Source organism: Pezoporus flaviventris, unplaced genomic scaffold, assembly GCF_033815535.1.
Source record: "Pezoporus flaviventris isolate CSIRO_AGI_PZ_B2104156 unplaced genomic scaffold, CSIRO_AGI_Pfla_v1 ptg000037l, whole genome shotgun sequence".
NCBI classification, from domain to species: Eukaryota; Metazoa; Chordata; class Aves; order Psittaciformes; family Psittacidae; genus Pezoporus; species Pezoporus flaviventris.
In genome coordinates, this window is record NW_026892585.1 from 1,033,503 (window position 1) to 1,053,981 (window position 20,479).

Consider the following 20,479-nt stretch of genomic DNA (forward strand, 5'->3'; position numbering starts at 1 on the left):
ACCTGCAATAGCAGAGAGAGAGCTCAATGAGTGGATATGAGAGAGAGAGGGAGAGATATCTAACAGTGCTGATCTTTAAAAGTGCTCACTCCCAGTGCGCTTGACATGCTTGCCACAAACCACACTGTTACTTAGGTCTTGCCACTTGGAGATACCAACCCAACGGACCACAACGACCCCCTACTGTAGACAATGAAAATGCTCACTGCTCTCCCGTCTTTAAAACTCAAGTATCTAAAGATAAAACCAGCAGCACTCACATTGTGGAGCGAGTTTCAGCACTGTTCTAGCCACCTCCGTTTCCCAGCCTCGCATGTCTAGCTGCTGCTTAGGAGAGAAGCTACACTGTATGGGCAACAACTGTCCATCTGGCATTTTTAAACAACATTTTGCCTCGTTTGAAGTCTGCTTTAAAACCCAAAGATTTCTTGGGTTTGCACAAGCTCCTCTGCAACCTGTTTCCTACAGGAAAGTTGCTGCTTCTAGCTTATTACAAAAAGGCTTTTACAGCCCTTGAACTACCCAGTTAACTCTACCATGTATACTGTGACAGTATATATACATCAGAGCCCCGCGCTGAAAGCAAAACACAAACTGAAGGGCCTCTGCTTTTACTGGAATTGTCTCAGCCAAGGAAGAAAAAATGAGGCTAAAACCATTCTGATGGGGCAAGCTACTTATTAAACAGCAAGCTTACTTATCGCACGTCAGACAACCCACACCTTAACACAATGCAATGTATTCTGCTAAAGAACTCGGACACGTGCAACTCCAAAACCAGAGCAAAAGAAAAGGATATCTAAACCAATACTATTAGACCTGCAACTACGAACAGCTTTAATTTAAATGGACACTGCCAAATATGATTTTCAGGAACAGTTTTAATCAGGTTTATCCCCATATTCCTCTAAGCGGCAGAGCTCCCGCTGAAACAGTAAAATGATAAGGTTTTTTTTCCCTTTTAGGACCCCATCATTACAACATTACAGCAAACTATGATTTTCTTCCCTTTTCAGGAACAGGAGGTATTGCTCACAGATGTTTCACATTTAAATGTTTTCCTCTCTCTAGCAATATAGCTTCTTGTGCATGTTCTGATTTGTTTGGTAAGGGCAGGAATTAGAATGCCTGTTTCACTGTATTCCTTTCAAAACAAAATCAATAATGTGACTCTTTCTGATGGCAGAAACACAGCTCCTTAACTGGTCATTTAAATAAAAACCCCACGCAACTCCATGTTTAACCTCTGGCTTATCTTTGTTCTTAGTGTTGTAGTGCTACAGCACTGGTCCAAAGAAACAAACCCATGCAAAAGGACACTTAGAAAATCTGATCCGGCTTGAAACAAACATCATAGAATCCCAGACTGGTTTGGCTTGGAAGGGACCTTAGAGCTCACCCAGTTCCAACCCCCTGCCATGAGCAGGGACACCTTCCACTAGACCAGGTTGCTAGAGCCCCATCCAACAGCCAACCTGGCCTTAGTTTACATGGCTTTGCTTTATTGAGAGTGTCCATTTAAATCACTGCTCTGCCTGTCAAAAGAGATGGCAAACAGAAGGAAACCTAGACCACACGAACATGAACAGTCAAAGAAATGGGATAAGCACTCCCCAGACAACATGCTGGGCCTGATCTTTCCTCTACCCTTCTCCCTGCACTGCTCATCATCACCTCCTTCTCCGGAAGCCAACCTCCACATATCTCAAGCTCCTCTCAGACCCTCTGCACCAATCTCCCTTCCCTGTCTCCTCCAGCCCCACAGGGCAGGTCCTGCTGCAGTGTTGGTGTTGGAGGGGGGCAAGACTGTCTGACTACCGGCGAAGGTATGGCACTAAAGAGGCAATTAAAACAACTACTCACATCTTGTGCAAATATTCTCTCCCTCACTCTCTGATACTCCTCTTCTCTCTCTTCAATTGATTTACTTCGTCTGTCATCTCTAAATGGAAGAATTCTGTTTTGCTGAGCAGAAAGAAAACCAGGAGGATTATATAAGTTGAGCTGTTAGAAACTGCCGTTAAGTAACTGTCAGCTGAGAATAATAAATGTTCACTCAAACAAACGAAGCATGGAAACAATAGCTGTAGTCCCTGCACGGAGCACCCTGCGAGGATGGGCACCCAAGGGCTTCCAGTCCACACAGCCAGGTGGCCAAAACAAGGCTTCCTGCATGGCTTGGGTGGACCCACCATCCTAAAACTGGGTGTTCTCACCCCAAGCCTAAGTGCCTTCGACCACTAAGACTTCTCAGCTCTCCTACTGCCACAAGGAGCAGGAGCACAGGCAGCGCTTGCAATCTGTGGAATCAAGGAAGGGAAGAGGGGAAACTAGGCTGGAAGAGCTAAACTGCAAACCCTAGAAGAAACCCACCAAAGCCTATGTGTAACAAGGAGAAGTCCCAGATATTTGGCACAGCACTCCCAACCGTTTCCGCACGGCAAGGAACCCTCAGCTTCAGTCTCGTTGGGAAAAGAAGGGCAAAAAGCCTGTGCCTTTCAGGAAATGGCTGTGCCATGGGAGAGAAGGACCCTCAGCAAGAAACACTTGGTTGGCAATTGGGTTTCAACACTGCTCCTTCTCCCCCTGCACCCCAGCTCCCCGTGAGAGAGGTCATGTTGCTTTCCTTTGGCTGATGCCCATATTCGCCGTACCCTAAAAACGCTTGGGGTTTGCTTTCAAAGGATGCAGCACAACTGGTGAGGCTGCTCTGGACCACTGGAAGTCAAGGGGAAAAGTTAAAAATATAAAGGAAAAAGGAAAACAAAAATCAGTCCTTTGCTGAAAACACGGAGCGTGGCAATGAGAGACTCAATGGCAGCTCCCTCCACCAGCACAACCTAAGCAAAGAAAGCAGAGGCTGTCTTCTTACCTGTGAGACTTCTCTCATAAAAGCGATACACGTAAGAAACCCTTTTTGATTGGTTCTTTGGGTTAATATATTCCACATAGGCAGCTTGCACTGGATGGGAACAGCCCAGCACCCGCTTTTCCAGGCAGCACAAACACACTCATCTCCCTGGCACTCCCCTACTCATCAGGCTCACCTCAGGTAAGGGCGTGTTATAGCACAGGCAACACAGAGGGGAACGTCTGCCACAGTACATGCACAACAAGCAAGTTAAGTTACACAGACAGTAAAAGGTGGCGAGAGCACGGGAGGAGAGAGGGAGGGAACGAGAAGGTGAAACTGCTTGATTTTGGGTCAAAGCTTAATTTAGGATGGGTTTGTTGGTTTTTTTTCAAATGAGCCTGGCCTCACCATCACATGTTTGTTTGGGGGATTTTGATTTGAGTTTATTTCCTCTCTCCTTTTTTTGGGCTGCATCAGTTTCTCATCAGTCCTTACTGAAATCCATCTCTGCATGGGTACCACAGAAGGAGGAAGCTGCAGGGAGCGGCACGACTGCCATAGTTAGGCGAGACATTGGGAAACGCGACTGACACAGCCTTCCACAGAGCCCGGAGCCGCCGGCATTCCCCCATCCCTTTGGCATGCAGCACATCCTGCGCCAAGCAAACCACCCATGCAAACCCACACACTGCCACGGCTGAAGCGGCCACGCCAGGGCTCAGTGCTACCCATGGTACGGATGCCAAAGGAGGCGGGAAGGGAGCAGGGAAGGAGGAGAGCAACAACAAAAGAACAACAATAACATCAGTCAGCCCACCTTCGAAAACAGAACAAATTGCAGCAACTCTCGAACCGAGAACCAACCTGATTGTCTTCTTTATCAATACTAGAGTTATCTCGCTTCAAGATAAATCGCTTCTGGGATTCTTCACCTTTTTCATCTTTTAAATGTTCAGAAAACCTTTGCTCTGGTCTGCCAGCAAAGTAAAACATAGCAATAAAAAAATCTTTCTTTTGGTTTCGCTTTGACCTTTATTTCTCAGTGCTCTTTTGTTTTCACAGAGGCATTCAGTGCAAAAGCAGTTAACAGTCGCGGTCATGGTGAGACGCTGCCTGTCGCTGTCTGAGGCTGCTGTATCGCTGCTAACTGTTATTGCTATAAATAGCTTTTGTTGTTGTTGTGTAGCAAGGAGCAGGAATCCAAAGTCTCGGTCACTGAAATATTTAGACTCTCCTCACTGCGACTGAAGGACAGGGAAAACAAATTAACATACTGAATGTTAATTTGCTTCCTTCGGTAGCTGTGGCCTCCAGCAACACTGCTGCAAGGGAAGCCTGTCCACCTTTGAAAGTAAGGAAAACCGGAGAGAAATCTTAACACAAACCCTAAAGTTCCCTCACTTCTAATAAACACAACCGGTAATGGGAGGGACTGATGGCACATTGCTTAAACAACTATTGTCTCATCACCATGAAGCAAAGAGAACACTCCAGAACAGTCACAGAGTATCAAACAGTTCACTGAGTTAAACCCATCCAGACATTCATTCATTTATCCACTTGATTTTAAGCCAAACCCCACTGCTTAAGAGGCTGAAGCGTGTCAGGTTCGGAAGATGCCGGGATGCTGGTTCCACATTCTTACATTGTGCAAAACGCAGCATCTCACGGCACCTAACCTGGCACAGAAAAGCAAGTTTTAAGAAGTATCTATTGTCACCAAGCTGGTCACTGCCAATGCTTTGTGGCTGTCAATAAATACCACTCCTGTCTGCACCACCCCCAGAGCCAAACCTGTCACGTTTTAAGCCCCAACGATGTCAAGAAGCAGACCAGGGGCCTCGAGAGTTGAGCTGGGATTCAAACATTGCTCTCAACCAACTGAGGGGCTGCCAAGGCACAGGCTGGTTTTTAAAAGCAGTAATACCCTGTGTCGTGCTGTGAGGTTTCTATCAGGGAACACAAACTCTGTCCTCTGCGCTGAAGGAGCTGCTAACAGCAGTCCTGGCGGCAGATGCTCTTGTCTACAGACCTACATAAACAAGGCACAAAACATCCCCTGACATTAATGGACCAAATGTGAAGAAATCAAAGGGTGGAATTTACAGACATCAGTGCCTTTGTAAATAAAAGCCCTCTGCTTTGTCTTATTTCAGAAAGGAAAAATCCGACCAGATCTGTAAATCAGCCACCATTTTGTTGTCAAAGCATTCAGATTTGCACTTAACTAATTAGCAATTGATGTGAAATCACAACACAGCGCATATTCACACCCTAATTACAGTCCATTCCAATTCATTGTCAGATGTGCAGAAAACATTTGTAATGAACTGGTAGAAATACCACACTGAGAGACAGAAGCTCTCCCGCCCCTCTTTCTGTGTGAATTTGAGGGACTCCCACTTCTGCTCACAATTTGCTTTCTTCTGACAAAGTGACAGAACAAACCAGCCCCATTTCCAAGGATTCGGAGCATTCAGGAAACCTTTGTCCATCATCTGTAGGTGCTAACAGGTACAGAGCCCAACGCAGGAAAGACCGTCCAGATGCCCTACTAGCCTTCCTTTGAGCAAGCCAAATGAAACACGGCTCTCCACACAGTTCTCGAACTCAATGGATGATTTCTGACATTTCCTCAGCACCAGCTGAGGTTTGCATCCTGAAGCACAAGCACAATTTCTGCAATTATACTAGCAGTGCATAAATCTATAGCTGTGAACTATGTGCTGAGCATCTAATACACTGTATGCCAAGTGCAATAAACTACTGGGATTTTAACGCGCAGAAAGGGAAAAAAAAAGTCATCAAAAATTAGAGAAAAAAAGCTTGAAAAAGCAATTTGGGAAAATGTCTCCCCTAACTTAGTTACACAGCAACACAGCTTTAATACTTCATGGAGTTACTTTAACTTTTAAATCCCATTTCCACTTCATTTACTATTTATAAGATGTTTCCACTTGACAGCAGGCAAAAGGAGAAGCACAAGAACAAGGCACAAGCCTCAACTAATGATCCTGTATGTGCCTGTGAATAAAATTAATCAGGTGGTGATCAATGTCCAGTTGGGAAAAGAAGTTTGCTTGGGCAGAGGCTCTGGAAAGGTGCAGGGTGTTTCGGAGCATCGTGGTAACACCAACACCATGAGAAGGTCCTGCCCTCCCCATTGTCCCTGCAGTTCCGGGTCACCACTGCCAGTGAGGCTGTAGTTATCAAGACAAGCTCAGTTAATAAGGATACAAAGCCTGAGGGATAACTCTCAGGTGAGGAATAAGATGCATAGCAACAAATAACTTCAGGAAGGTCTCCCTTAAACGTTAAGAAGAATACTTCAGTTGAAATAAATGCAACTTCTTATAAAGAATAGCGATGGTTACACACATTTGTGCTCTTTTCTTCAATACTTTTTGCTGCCTTTTTTAAGATCTATAGCAACAAATGTATTATTAGTAGGATGCAGACGGCAAATAGCTTAAAACCATTAAGTGGAACCAAATGCTCTCATCATTTAGGTAGAGAAGAGGTTGACTCTGTAAAGGTTTGTGTCTAGCTCTCTGACGGAAGTCAGTGCTAGCTCCACATTCACAGCTTTCAAGTTCCCTGTAACCATACAATGCATTTGCTAAAAGGAAGCACAGACATTCTGGTTGTCCCAGGGAAATCTGCTGCATCGGTTTATGAATTTGCAGGTGAATCAATTGCTTGAAAATGGAAGAAAACACCAGGTAACTTTGTGTAAGATGCAGTACACTGTCAATGTACTAATACAGTACATCATTACAGTAGTACAGCAGATACAGTGAATTTATCTCATGTGAGTCCTAAATTAATAATAATCACATTTACTGCTCTTCTGAGCTTTTCTGCCCTGATACTATCGTTAGCAGAGTCTGCACAACCCACCAAACTGTGCTCATGCATGTAAGGGAGTGAATTTATCATGCTTATCTTCAGTACTGGCATAAATAAAGATCTAACTCAAGTTAAAACACAGTTTACAATTATAATTACAACTCAGTGTAAAATGAGGAGAATATTCACTATTACCCCACTGGGTATACCATTACCTAATCTGCATCTTCAAACCCTCACCACAGCTCAGTTTAATTTTAAGTGGTAAAAATGTGATTTGCATAGCCTTTTGGGAGAGTCCCTGAGCACTTCTGAAGACCTCATCACTAACCAAGTACGCTAAACTATTTAAGGAATCTTCTGCAAAACCACACCCAAAACATCCTCCAGTACCTATCCCGCACTGCTGCATTGACCCTGGCCACATGGAGCATCCCTCTGCATGCTAACAGCCATGTGCAAAAAAGCAGACACAGCAATACGTGCTTACAGAGTGCTGCCTGCCTCTATGAGATGCAGCATCTCATTTAGCCCCCATGTCTGGCATCAGTGGATCACTGGAGAACCTCAAACCCTGGTACTCCAGAAAAAGCTTAGGGAGGAAATAATTCCCTTTTAAGTCAATAGGATTTGTGCACTGAGAAGACCAGACAGTTTTCCAACTTACACCTTAAAGGCTCAGAAACCAACACATGGGGAGGGGGAAATCACACAGGCTAAAAGATGGAATGTTTGGGGGGGTTTCTGTTTGCTTTGGTTTTATTAAATATAAATTTTTGATCATCTAACATTTTATTGCCCAACAATAACGGGTGGAAGCAAAACATCTGTGCCCTAAAAATGCAACTCCACCAAAACATGATGGTGTATGAACCCCTTTCATATTTCATACAGTTGTCAGGTCACAGCGCAGCAAAGTGTGCTCCCATCACCCAATCTTTGCAAACACCTTCCTCACCATCTTCTTTCCCAGTGTACAGAAGGGAGAGGATGGATTATGAAATAGCCTTTTGGTGGGTGATCAGTTTACCCAGTTGCCAGACACATGAAACAGGCATCATTAAGCTTCCCACCCACTGTTCTTCCCTGGTTCAGAAGCACTTCTGAATACTTCACTGCAGTATTAGGAGCAGACTTGGGAAGAGTATCCAGGCAAAACCTCAGGACAATAGTGCTTTGCCATTTCTAGTGCTTGTGATCCCTTGCCATGCAGCCAATGGTCATTTTGCCTCTTTGAGCCCCATCTGTGTATTGGGAAATCATTCCAACAGTTACCTCAAGATATGCATCAAGTTTCTTGTTTGTGTGCTTGGAGTCCTTTCACAGTGAAGGTGATCAAGAACTGGCACAAGAGGCATCCTTGGGATGGTCCTGGGCATGGTCCTGAGCAACTGGCTCTAGGTGGCCCTCCTTGAGCAGTGGTGTTGGACCAATAGACCTCTACAGGTCCCATTCAACCTCAGCCATGCTGTCGCCTTGTCAAACACTGAGTCAAATATATAGTAACAAATCCATAGCAGAACAAAACTCCATCAGTATCTCCTAGATGCTGTGTCTGCTTTCTCTGTTAAAGTTGGCTACTATCATTTACCTTTCTCATTTTATAGGTACTTAAAAGCCATCTACAGTCCTTACTTAAGCAGAACCTGAACAACTTTTCTGGGCTCATTCCTTACAATGAAGCCTGTACTTTGGAATGGTAAACTTGGGGTAAGCAGCAAAATATCTGTGTGTGTCAGAAAGCAAAAAGAAAGTTAAGATTTTGATAACATCCGATATAAGGTTTTTTCCTACTATCATGATGGTGATTTTAACGGGAGCTACTTCCATTCACTTCGGTAGTGCTCCTCTCAATTTATCTCTCTATGACAGAAAACAGAGTTTGCCCCTCAGGCTTATTTTCTACATGGACTCTTTAAGGAGAATTCCCCATTACATGCCTGTTTAATGCTTTGATTGTGAATCAACCATTGTAAGTAGTAATGAAAAAAGAGACCCAAACCTTAAGTACCTTAACCGGGTATTCACTCCTCAATCAAATTCCCTATTTTTGTAACACATAGCAGGGTGGCAATAGCTATCAGGAGACATGGACTACGGAAATAACAAGGCATTTCCTTGTATCTGCTGTGTTTAGAAGCAAGCTAATGCAGTTTTATAGACCTCTATTTGCATGGGAGATAAGAAATGAAATACCGGGGGGGTGGGAAACCTTCACTTATTTCAAGTAAATTAATCAGCTCTGAAATAACTGCCTGAGAAAGAGGAAGCACAGACACCACACCAGAAGGACAAATGGAAAGAGACAAGCACGGGCTTTGAACGTGATGGTTCTGAAGACTTAGTCACTGTATGAGCAGAGCACACAAAGAGCCTGGTATTGTCAGGGCTGACATATACAGCACATAAATCCTTATCATGAGGCGTATGTTTCTGACAGCACCGTAGCGCACAGGCTGTTGCAAAATGCCTTTGGAGAGCAACAGCCTCACCACGTGTGAAAAGATGGGTTTGCCAGTACAGCGCCCGATGCAGGTAAAAGCCTAGCAAGTGCTGCAGTGCACGGCACCTGCGAAAGCTCCCCAGGTCAATAGTGAAGCAGCAGTCCAAAGGAACGCAAGGCAGGAAAGAGAGTTCAAAAGTGGAGATCCCTGTGGTGTGATCAGACAAGAGCCTGAAAAGATGAACTTGGTATTTACAATGCAGTGGTGATCTAGCCCATGTAATATGGGACAGCATGGGAATATCTCTCTCCTGAACAAACAGCAACACCAAGTGAAAAATAGGAAAGGTAATGGGGCTAGGAACAGGCAAAGTAACACCCTGGGTGCCTGCAGGACCATCATCTGCCAAACAAAATGAGCAAGCAACAACATGCTCTTACACAAGGATGCTGTCAGAAAAGCAGTGGGAAGGTGAGAGCAGAGCAGCAAAGCTGCTGACAGGGTTCAGGGAAGTTGTGAAGATTCAGGGCATTCTTACGCAGGTGTTCTGATGGTTTAACGGCGTTTCCTTGTTTTTTGCACTTGTCTAATTAAGCTTACTGCTCAGTCCAACATCACATCGGTCTCCATTCTGAAGGCCTGCTGTGCCACAGTGTGCTGGCCTTTCTTGCTTTGCTAGTTTCTGAGTATCTACATCTGCCTGCTGTGCTTTTTTGGTTTGATGCTGGAGGCTTTCCTAGGCCTTTGCATTTAGGAGCACAGCAAATCTACATAAGCATTACTCTAGCTTTACTCTACCTTGAGGGCTACAGCTCTGCTGTCTGCACTACAAACAACTGTTCTGATTATGCAGGCATGGGAATATATTCTGAGAGCTCAAGAATTCACAGGACTTGGAAGCAAGTATCATCGTTGTCAATGACAAAAGGTACAATTCCAGCCCTACACGTTAAATTATTTGATTAAATTATCGCAGAATAATGTTTTTCAAGAATGAGGGCCTGAACTGCAGCCTTCAAATAGGTTTCGAGGATGTAGGGGCTGATGGATGCTAAAACGTGGTTTCAAAAAGTCAGAGTGGGAATTTAAATACAGATAATTGTTCAAGTACAGTGCAGTTATATTATCACAACTTAAAACCACTCAAGATGGCATTTCAAGCATTCGAAGGTAAATGCCTCATTAACAGATTGCTGCTTTTACAGTATGAGTCACTAAGAACTTCTGTTGCAATGATAAAAGCACATTAAAAGCCATCAAAAAGAAAAGATCAGCCACGTACAAGACAGTTCCTTTAAGGTGCTGCCTTTTCTGTGCCACAGGACTGAAAAAAATCCAAACCCTCAATTGCCAAATGCCACATTGTTCCTGGCTAAAGACTGTATCTTCATTAACAGCATCTGAGCTCTAAGCATGTTCTGTATTTATTACTAAACAAGGATGTGAGAAGTCACAAGCTATTTTGACAGGGATTCTCCCCCTCAAATTGGGGTTGAGGATAAGCCTGGCAGGACTGAAGAGCCAGTAACACTGCATGGCAGCGATACCTCCCAGTGCTCTTTGTTCAGCGAGCGTGAGGTTTATCCTGTCACCCTTGCTCACTCACCCTTCCAGATGCTCAGCTCTAGTAGCCCCCAGCAGCACGATGTCAGTGGGGCTGGCACCAGCAGCATTTCCCATGATGGAAAACCATGGTGAAGCTGCAGATAAAAGTCAATGCACACCGAGTCTCTTCCATGCCAAGTTATTCTGTGTGTGGTTAAAGCAGGGGCCTTATCCTTAAGGCTTTCAAAGTAGAACAGTATTTAAAGAACAGAATCTAATGTTGAGATATCACCATACAACTCTTGGCCCTCACAAGCTTTTCTAAAGCTGAATTTAAAAACCAGAAAATCATCCTAGTTTAATGTATGGATGCAAACTCACAGTGTATCTTGACCCCCTTAGAGTCTGCCTGAGTATAAGCTTCAATATTCAGCCCAGTGTTCTGGGGCTAGAACATGGAAATCTAGCTCTTAACTCGGGGAAGAAGCTGGCAGGCCAAGGCACACTGAGATACCTGCTCTGTTGCTCAATGGGGCTGAAGTGCAATGCCCCAGACAGAGACCATTTTAGGAGCTTCAAAATGCTTTGCTGCCCTATGATCAAGTTAAGATGACTTCTGGACCTGAAGGACCCAATTCTCCTGCTCCCACTCTCCTGGATTGGATTGAATTCTTGATACTCAGGGTGTCAGCTGAGACTGAACATCTTGCACAGCACCGATTTATTTCTAGCTAGTAGAGGCTCGTCAATGGAGGCACAGTTTGTTACCCAGTTCATTAATATTTGATGGCAAGGATGTGGCATACTCGGCAAGTGGCTGAAAATGACAGCGTTGCATAACTGCTGTGATCTATTTAAAATGACATTCTTCTACCTTAGAATCCCAAAAATGAACAAGAGAGAAAAAAGGAAGGAATTCAAGATTTGAAGGCTCCCAATGAAGGTAAGACAGCTCCCCAAAGACAAAGGGCTAATGAAGAAACTACGAGTCCTCCTGAAATGCCCCACGCATGCAACTTGAGACCAACACAAGTTCTTGTGCTTAATTCTGCTTCAGCCCACGAGCGTTTTCCCCCGTCTCCACCAGGAAGACTCGTGGATCAGAAGTCATCCCCTGATCAATCAGTGGCCTGAAGCAGTTAAACTGTCAGAGACAGCGCTCACCTTGGGCACCACCAGCAGAAACAAGAGACTTTGCTTATACAAAGGTTTGATAAAACTCACCATGCTTCTTTCATTCCTAATGCACCTATTTCCTATGTTAAACAGTGGGCAGGCAACAGCAACGCAAAAGGCATTTCTAAAACCCATTTGGACCACCTCCAAAATTCCCTTGCTTGCCTCTCAGCACCTCATTTCTGAAATGCCCAGATTTAAAGCCGTTATTTCACCTACTACTGATGCACAATCACAGCTGAGGAGAGCACAGGGGCCACTGCAGATTTCCAGATCTCTCTCCAGTGGTTTGAAAGCATAAAATGACCAAACAGCATCTTGATTAACGGGCACTTTCCTACTACAGCTTAGACGAGCATGTAAAGACACGGGTTAATTACTCATGCAAGGAAGAGCTTCCCTCAACTGAATTACCTGCTTCCTATTCTATAGCATTCTCTTCCTGGCTCACCTCCTATATGCACTCAAAGCAGGTGACAATAACCTTCAAGGTTTAGCAAAGCTTACACCGTTAAGTGGTGCGATGGTAAAGATTTAATAAAGAAATAGAAAAAAGAAATACTATAGATATATCCTGATTAACATCTAACTAATATTTCATTATAGTATAGAACAGCTGTAAAGAACATGTCCACCTTAATTATAAACAATTTACTTCTGATAAATTACACTAGATGAAAATTTAATATTGGAGCTATTAGAACCGGTTCATTAACCCTAACATCTCATTTACAGAGTAAGTCATTTCCATGGGTCCAGCATAAGGCTTACAGTGATTGAAGGAAGAACAAAGCCAGGAATCAAGGCTTTGTGAAATTCGGCCCAACTTCAAGCGTACCAAGTATTTTTTTCCCCTCTTGTATCTTCCATTTAAAACAGGCATGTGACTAAAAGGAGAGAATGCTTGCTCAGAAAAAAGGCTGTCCTAATGCAAGTATCATTAAAGAAAATAAACGCTAAAAATAAAGGTTGGGAGGGGAGGAAAAAAACCCCTCTATCTCTTCCAGATGAGCATCAAGCACTGAAACGTGGAATATGCACAACCTCAAACAACGCATTTGGAAGAACAGTGGCAACTTTAGGTCTGAAACAAACGCCTGTAGCGTAAGAGCAAGATATTGCTAAAATCCCCACCATTTATTAACATATGTGCATCCTGAATCACTTCTCCAATCACCATGTGACTGGGTAAAAGAAAGGCAACTCAACTCCTCCACATCAGGTGCTTCTCTCCTGGGATAAAAAGCCAAGGCACTGCAGTGCAGCAGTTCTCAGGAAGTTCCCCGCTCTGTTTGGGATGTGACAGCCTTCCCCTGCTCGGCATACAGGGATGCGCTGCCCAGCTCTGGGCTCCAAAAAGAAAAGGCAGGTAGGAGCTAACGGCCATCATCTAAGCATCACATCAATGACTACTGGGACACTGGGCTCCTGCATCCTAAACCCAATTCCTATTGCACTGAAAAAAGGTGGTTTTGTCTAATCATGTTCCTAATTTAATCCCAGACTGAAATAAGCTCACAGTTACTGTTATACGTTCTTGGTTTATTGATATTTCTACCAAATTCTCAGTTGTGTCATGTGTTAGTTCATCTTAAACTGGAACAATGTCTCAGACAATTCCAGTGTTAGTTCCCAGTTAAACAGTTTTTCCATGTTAGCTGCATACTTTCACCATGCACCCTTATACCTCTCTTCACATTTGTAACAGATGATGCTCATATACTGATTGGGCAGCAGCAAGTGTAAACCAAAGGGAAAGCACAGATTATCTCCAGTACAGATAGCCCCAGTTTCTGCTTGCTTCTTAGCAGTCAAGGAGCAAACATTCTCTAGTAAAGATGGGAAAGAGGGAACTACAATAGGGAACAAAGGAATTGAGTTGACTCCACAGCCCACTGAAAAATAGTAATGCAAGACTCCAATGAAAAAGATAAACTCAGAAATAAGGGTATGCACATGTTTTCCTGCTTTATGTGGCTCATAAAAGCAATTCTGCTCTCATGAGATCATTACTCTGTGTACATATATGATAATCAAGGATAGCATTAGGAGCTTAAAAGCAGATGCAGTACCATACAGCAAACCATTTGCCAGGTAACTGCTCTGTATTACAACAGCAGGCAGGGAGCCAAAATTGTGCTTCAAACACTGGCAAACATTGAATTGCTCTGACTGAGATTTACAAGAGACACATGCGTTCAGGTATGAAGTTGTAACCACCACCATATACCTAGATAAAAAAGAGCCATTACAAATTGTGTGTGGAAAACACCCCATCTTTCCCATCAGCAAACAGCTGCTTAAAGAAATTGAATTGACACTGGATACGTGATCCAGTCAAAGGGAAAGGCATACTTTTCTGCATGCTCCAAAGGCTGTAACAGTGGGCATCTCAAGGAAATCTTCTTGGCACTTCAGCCTGGGATAACAAACATTTCTAGATAACATTCCTTATGGAACCTGCCAACGTTCAGTGAATGCCATGTTAGTGGCATGCATGTAGGATCCTTATCTTACGGTGGGGAAACGGGCACAGTACACTTCTATTGGCATAGACATTATCTACAGCAAGATCACTCGCTTAATAGAAACCCAAAGAGAATTTGGCTTGCATTTCAAACCACCCTTCCATAGAGGAAATAGAATAATACAGCTTACACGTTGTAACGATGAAGGTCTTAGAGGTTATCCAAAGGATATAGTGTATGCTATGCCTCCTTCTGCTGATACAGTTAGAGCTTATAAGGAACCCTTGTAATACATATCCTATGTGAGTACTGCCCAAAGTTTTGGATGTATCTCAATGGCACCAGAAAAACCTTTTGACTGGGCCAGTATTATATTAACACATATTAACAGAGTAGGAAGAAAATTAGATATTACAAGGATCATAACTCACGATGCTCTTGAAGAAAAATTAGTCATAACTGAAGATGAGTATAAAGTTCATAATAGGTGTGTTACACCCTCAGAATGTATGAAAATGTCTAACTACAACCATTATATATCATCAGCACTGCACCACTCCACCTTCTCAACTCTGATGAGCCCTGTCATTCATGTTGATATAAAAATGTACATGAATGCACACGTGGGCTGTGGTACAGACATACTTGTCACACGGATGATGAGCTCAACTAAATGAAACCCCTTTCCATTTACCAAGCACACCAAACACACTTCCCCTGTATTTCTCCACCTATCTACAGCTAATGAGATGAATGAATCTGACTGAACCAATATACATAACAATAGGAACAGTGCTGCAAAAAAACTCTAAAGTACTTCCAGTTGTTTGATAGGAATCAATAGGCTCCAGTTTATGATGCCCCATCTAACATATTGCCTCAATTCCAAACTTCTGCCTATATCATATTTCACTGCCTTAAGTTCCCCTTCCATTTCTGGGTATCTCTAGATAGATGACAGGCAGACACAGGTGACAGGCAAATATACATTACAATGGTGACACGAGCAGTTTCACACTGAACCAAGCAGACGGCCCGTTTTAAGCTGTATTTGAGCTCTTTGACTATAAACCCAAAGCAACAACAACAACAAAATCCTCCCTCATTTTCTGATGAGCTTCTCTCGTGTATGGTGCTGAGATTTCACAAGCTGGACAACTCAGGCAGGACCTTTGTCATTACAGATACGAGACCATGAAAAATTACACTGAAGTTCTTTTTCTTCACCTTAATTTCAAAAATCATGCAGAAAGCTAATGCTTTTAAACCTACTATCCTGTAATGACAGAGAGGACAGAGACTTCCCTTTACAAAGGTTACAAACATTTGGGCTGTGGAGCTCATCCCTGTGCTTTAAAATTTCGTTTCACAAAAAAAGCTTATAAAATACACATCCCAATAAATTTCAATAGGCACCTTAGAGTAAGCTCATCAATGCTCTTCAGATGGCTAAATTGCCATTGTGGTCTGAGCGGACTGTTAAGAGACACTTCACGGAGAGTCCACAGAAGCTACAGGGTTGCAGTCCCACAGACATTCAGGTCCTGATGTATTTTTACCTCTCTGTAAAGCAGCACGGGTGGCCAGACAAGCCACAGCCTTACTTCCAGCTGCAACCTCTTCAATAAGCCCTTTCTGCAATACCAACCCCCTGAAAAGCAGGTACTTGATAGGCACAGGTATATAGAAGTGGATATACATCGCCCTAGGATGGCAAATCGATGAAAGGAATGAAATGCTCTAATGCCCTGCTCGACAGAGCCTACTGCACCTCGAAGGCAGCATTACCAAATCTTCCCAACCACTCATTCATCTCAAAGCTATTCACTCTTCTGACCCTTGTACCTGCAGGCAGCAAGATGTGTGCTGAACAGAATAAATGCACCTCATTGCCTGGAGGCAGGGACCAACGCAGGGTCTGCAAGTGTCAGCAGGGATGTACACGAACTCTCGCTCAGCCAGAGGAAAAAAGGCCACAAGCTGCTTATTCAACCCACTCGGTGACTCCACAGAGCCATCTGCTCTTTCCAAACAGATACACACACACATAAGACCCAGCCTGTGCAGGCTTCATGAATTCTTGAGCATGCAGGAATATTCCTGCCTCTCCTCAGCGTACAGCTGAAGTACTTTGGAAACCATATGCCATAAAGAGGAAATCCCTTGTCAAAATGCAGACCTTCAGGACATTTGTCTATGGAGGCTCTCCATAAATTCACATCCAACTACCAAGGCTCAGGCTTGCAGCCCAGCATGACCACCTTGAACAGCGTTCCAGCAGCTCTCCACATCCTCCGGTATTCTGGGTACTGCCCAAGAAGTAATTAATAGAGTCAACACGTTCCTGGGATTTGGTGGTGATTTTGAACCCACAAAATCGCCCCTGTGAGTAGTGAAACGCACAACACATGAAATCCCACCGGCCACTTCCAGATGTAGGGCTTAATGTTTGCTGCAGATACTAAAACCTCATCAGCTCTTATTCAAGCAGGATAATCATAGAATAGTTAGGGTTGGAAAGGACCTTAAGGTCATCCAGTTCCAACCCCCCCTGCCATAACAATCTATTTCAAGTCAGAGCCATGTTTAAAGAACCATGCCATCTCCTCCGGTTATGAGGAGAAAGAGCTGCTTCTACAAAGCTTTATTTTACAGCAGTACCAAAATAGCACTCTGGAAGCACCACGTTGCAAGGAGAGCTTCGCGTGATCCAGTTACCTACCACCAAATCACTGCAGATGGGAAAGAACCTGCAGTTTGTGCAGGGCTTACAAAACAGCTTCAGATCACAGTCGACAGAGGGGCAAAGCCCTGTGCTTGTTTCTGGAAGATCTACCCAGGAATGGTGTCAGAATCGATTATCTGGCTGTGCCTCATCTCCACAGCTGAAAGGGTCATTTGATCCATTATACCCCTGCAGTGTCCTGCCTGCTGAGCTTGCCAGGTCATGCCTGGTGAAGAGCCTTGCTTGCTCATCCCCGCCATGCAAGAAGCCCCAGCTTCACTAGAACACTCAGAGACAGTTCTGACTGCTGAAAACAACTTCAGGGGCCTCTCCGGAAGCACCGCACAAGCATTTCCAGCAGCGCTTCCAGCACTACCCATCCCTGCGATGCACAGCCACCCAACCCAGAGAGGCGTTATCAGATATCAATGTGATATTATCACATTATCAAGCCAACCAGGAGAAGGCAATGCTGCGAGGAATGAGCTGTAGCAGCTGGTGCACTACGGAGGTGACACAGATGTGAAGGGAAAAGGGAGGGCAGTGGAGAGGAACGCCTAAAAAGCATTCAAATATGATCGATTGTGTTTTGCTTGTGAGGAAATGTTTCTTTTTTCCCCCTAATTTACTGCTCAAAAATGAACATCAGTTTGCTGCACACCCAGCTTTTTCTTACCCATACCCAAAACATAGTCCTTGACAAGGGGCAGGTATCCCCAGAGCCTGAGGCTAAGCCTTCGCAGCCTGAGTGTTAAGTTTTATTGAGCTACTGTAATTCTCTTGGCATGTGAAAATCACACTGTTGGTGCATGCTTTATTCCGACCTTTAAACACATTAAGGCTCAAGTGTTGTTTCTCAGGGAAAGCCCATGAAAAGGATCTAAAAATAAATTGTCCGTGATCTACAATTTACTTAACACACATGGAACACGTTCAGGACTCGGTGAAAGAGCAAGTACCAATGTGTTTGGCTCAGGGCTCGATCCTGCAATATTAGTTACTGCTTCCAGCCTTTTACAGGAGAGGCTAATACCATTTACAAGAATACTCTCTGCAACAGCATCTAAGCAACTCACCTAACTATTGGATATGTAAACGAAACAAATGGTTTTATCTCTCCTACTAACTGAATACAGGAATTACACAACTTTCAAATGGGGCTTTCCCGTTCCAATGTCTTGGTATCACCAAAACTCCATTACCCAGCTGTAATTATTTCCTCTTCATTCATAGTTTATAGATAAAGGAGGAAGGCTTCGGTTTCCTTGATGGTTCATACACACGTGGCACTGGGCAGAAGTGATGCTGGTTAGACGAGGCCACACAACTGCATCTCGGCTGAATTAGCCAGGGAACCTGGTATGGAGCTTTTGCTATCTTGCTACAGGTTCATGGAGGACAGCCTAAAGCATGCCAGCACATGCTGAGCCTGCCAGGAATTCCACCATGCCTTTGAGCCATCAGAAGGAATTTGTACCCACAACAACTCTGTGGTCAAACAATGAGGTTTGGAGAGAAAATAAAGTGGAACCAGGAGGGGAGAAGAGGAGAAAAAGGGAGTGGATGGTGGCAGGTGGTGGAGGGGACCCAAATCCTAAATAAGCAGGTTGGGCAGACAACTACTCTTGAAGCAGGGAGAGTCAGAACAAGGGAAGAGGCAACCTTCCAAATGTATCTGGGCTACTTAAGAACATAGCCATATGGTATTAGGCGACGTGTACAGCAACAAGCTCATTTCTGTAGCCTACCAGTGGCACTGAGGTGGCAGGGAACAAACTGGATTGATTTCCCCTTTTGCACCTTTACATCCTTAAATAACCTCACAGTGTGAGCCCCACTGTCCCCTCCCACCCTAGAAAGCGATAAACAGCACTCCTCTTGCTACAAAAATCAATAATAACAGCAAAGCAAATGCCACACAGCCATGGTACAAACCAGCTCTTGTGAAAGGGAACAAGTGAAAACACAACAGCGCTGCTACTTACATTCTGGTATTGCTGGTCTTGTTGATAATGACAGACTTCCCAGTCTGATCCACATTGTGGTCCATCCCAAAGTAAGCTGCCACTCTGTGCACCAACATCCTCTGGTAGGACGACATCTGAGGGAACTTTTTATAGTGATTACTGGAAAGAGAAAACAAACCACAGTGATAACAACATTCCCCCTGAGCTATAATTAAATGAGAAGAGCAACACATTCAATAACTCTGTGGGCAGAAATCTAACCAAAAACTTGCCCTTTGTGCATCTACATCTGAATGTTTGCTACAAGAAGGCAGAAAATAAAAAAGGAATTACTTTTTGAATATCTAACAAGGACATTTCCATGTGCTGCGCCGAGACAAAGCTCATGCTTCATGGTATCACCAGTGTTCTGTCTATTGGGAAGAGCTTGCCTCCTGACCCCATGCACCCACTGCACAAACAACCCTGCAGATGTGAGAGACACTGGCTGCAGCTCTCTGCCTTTCCCCCACAGGACAGATGCAGGGTGATGCTGAGAACATCTAGCTTGGCAAACGCTCCTGTTTCCTCTCTTATTGATAAAAATGCTTATTTCCTATCAGCATAACTTCTCCTCTGCTATTATTCTGACACTCTATTCTCTAAAGACACAGACACATTTCATTATACAGAGCACGTGGCAGCAAGAAACCCTCTACCCAAGTTCAGCTCTATTTTACAATGATTTAGAATACCATTCACACAAGGAACCCATGGGGCAGCGTATCTGATCCTCCTCTGCACTGAAAGCTTCAATTATATTTTTGGACCTAATAGAGCAGGGCCAATGCAATTACAACATCATGAAAAGCAAAAGGTATCTCTTGTATTTTAAGCAGTACCACCACGTGTCAGGAAATAAAAGCCTGATGGGGTCCGCACGAGTGACTTCAGAACCAAGTGTGGAAAGTCGACTTACTTGTTGTCACTGATAAAATCAATAATTTCCTGCTCCATTTTCAAGAGAATCATTCTGTCCCTGTCAAAAAGAAGAGCAAGGATTTGTAGCATCAATGACCCATAGACATTTTGGTTGAGCAAATGAATACATCAATGTTCTTAAGGCAACTTTGCAAAGGCTGAAGCCATCTTGATTCAAAATGAAAGATGCTTTGCCCTGGCACAAGTAGAGAAGGTTGCTGCCCGCTTTTGCTGACATACGTGACTGATTTTGATCTTTCTGAAGCTCAACTATGGGGCTGAGAGTGCTTCTACCCACACCAGGCTGCGAGCAGCAACTACATAGTAAGGCTGACTGCTATGGATTGCTTTGCTTCACCTTTTTGTTTGCTGGAGAAGGAGGTTTCCAGCTCACCCAGCTCTTGGTGAATGAGAAGAGCTGTTACCCACAGCAACTTCCAACATTTTGTCTGAGACACATCTCCCAGGAGGCATTGATCTGCAGGTGAGAA

General features: G+C 44.0%; 1 protein-coding gene across 25 annotated transcripts in view; it reads right to left on the bottom strand.

Annotated features, from left to right (window-relative positions):
• ARPP21 (cAMP regulated phosphoprotein 21) overlaps positions 1-20,479 on the bottom strand; it is a 184,183-nt gene that overhangs the window by 66,727 nt on the left and 96,977 nt on the right. For 18 of the 25 annotated variants that reach the window (XM_061464327.1, XM_061464329.1, XM_061464326.1 and 15 more), the window contains 4 exons: positions 19,987-20,046; positions 19,047-19,187; positions 3,719-3,827; positions 1,864-1,965 (listed from right to left, as the gene is read on the bottom strand). In XM_061464327.1, the coding sequence (XP_061320311.1) occupies positions 1,864-1,965; positions 3,719-3,827; positions 19,047-19,187; positions 19,987-20,046 (412 nt within the window). The remainder of the gene's footprint in view (positions 1-1,863; positions 1,966-3,718; positions 3,828-19,046; positions 19,188-19,986; positions 20,047-20,479) is intronic. The other 7 variants (XM_061464342.1, XM_061464341.1, XM_061464349.1 and 4 more) reach the window with 2 other exon arrangements.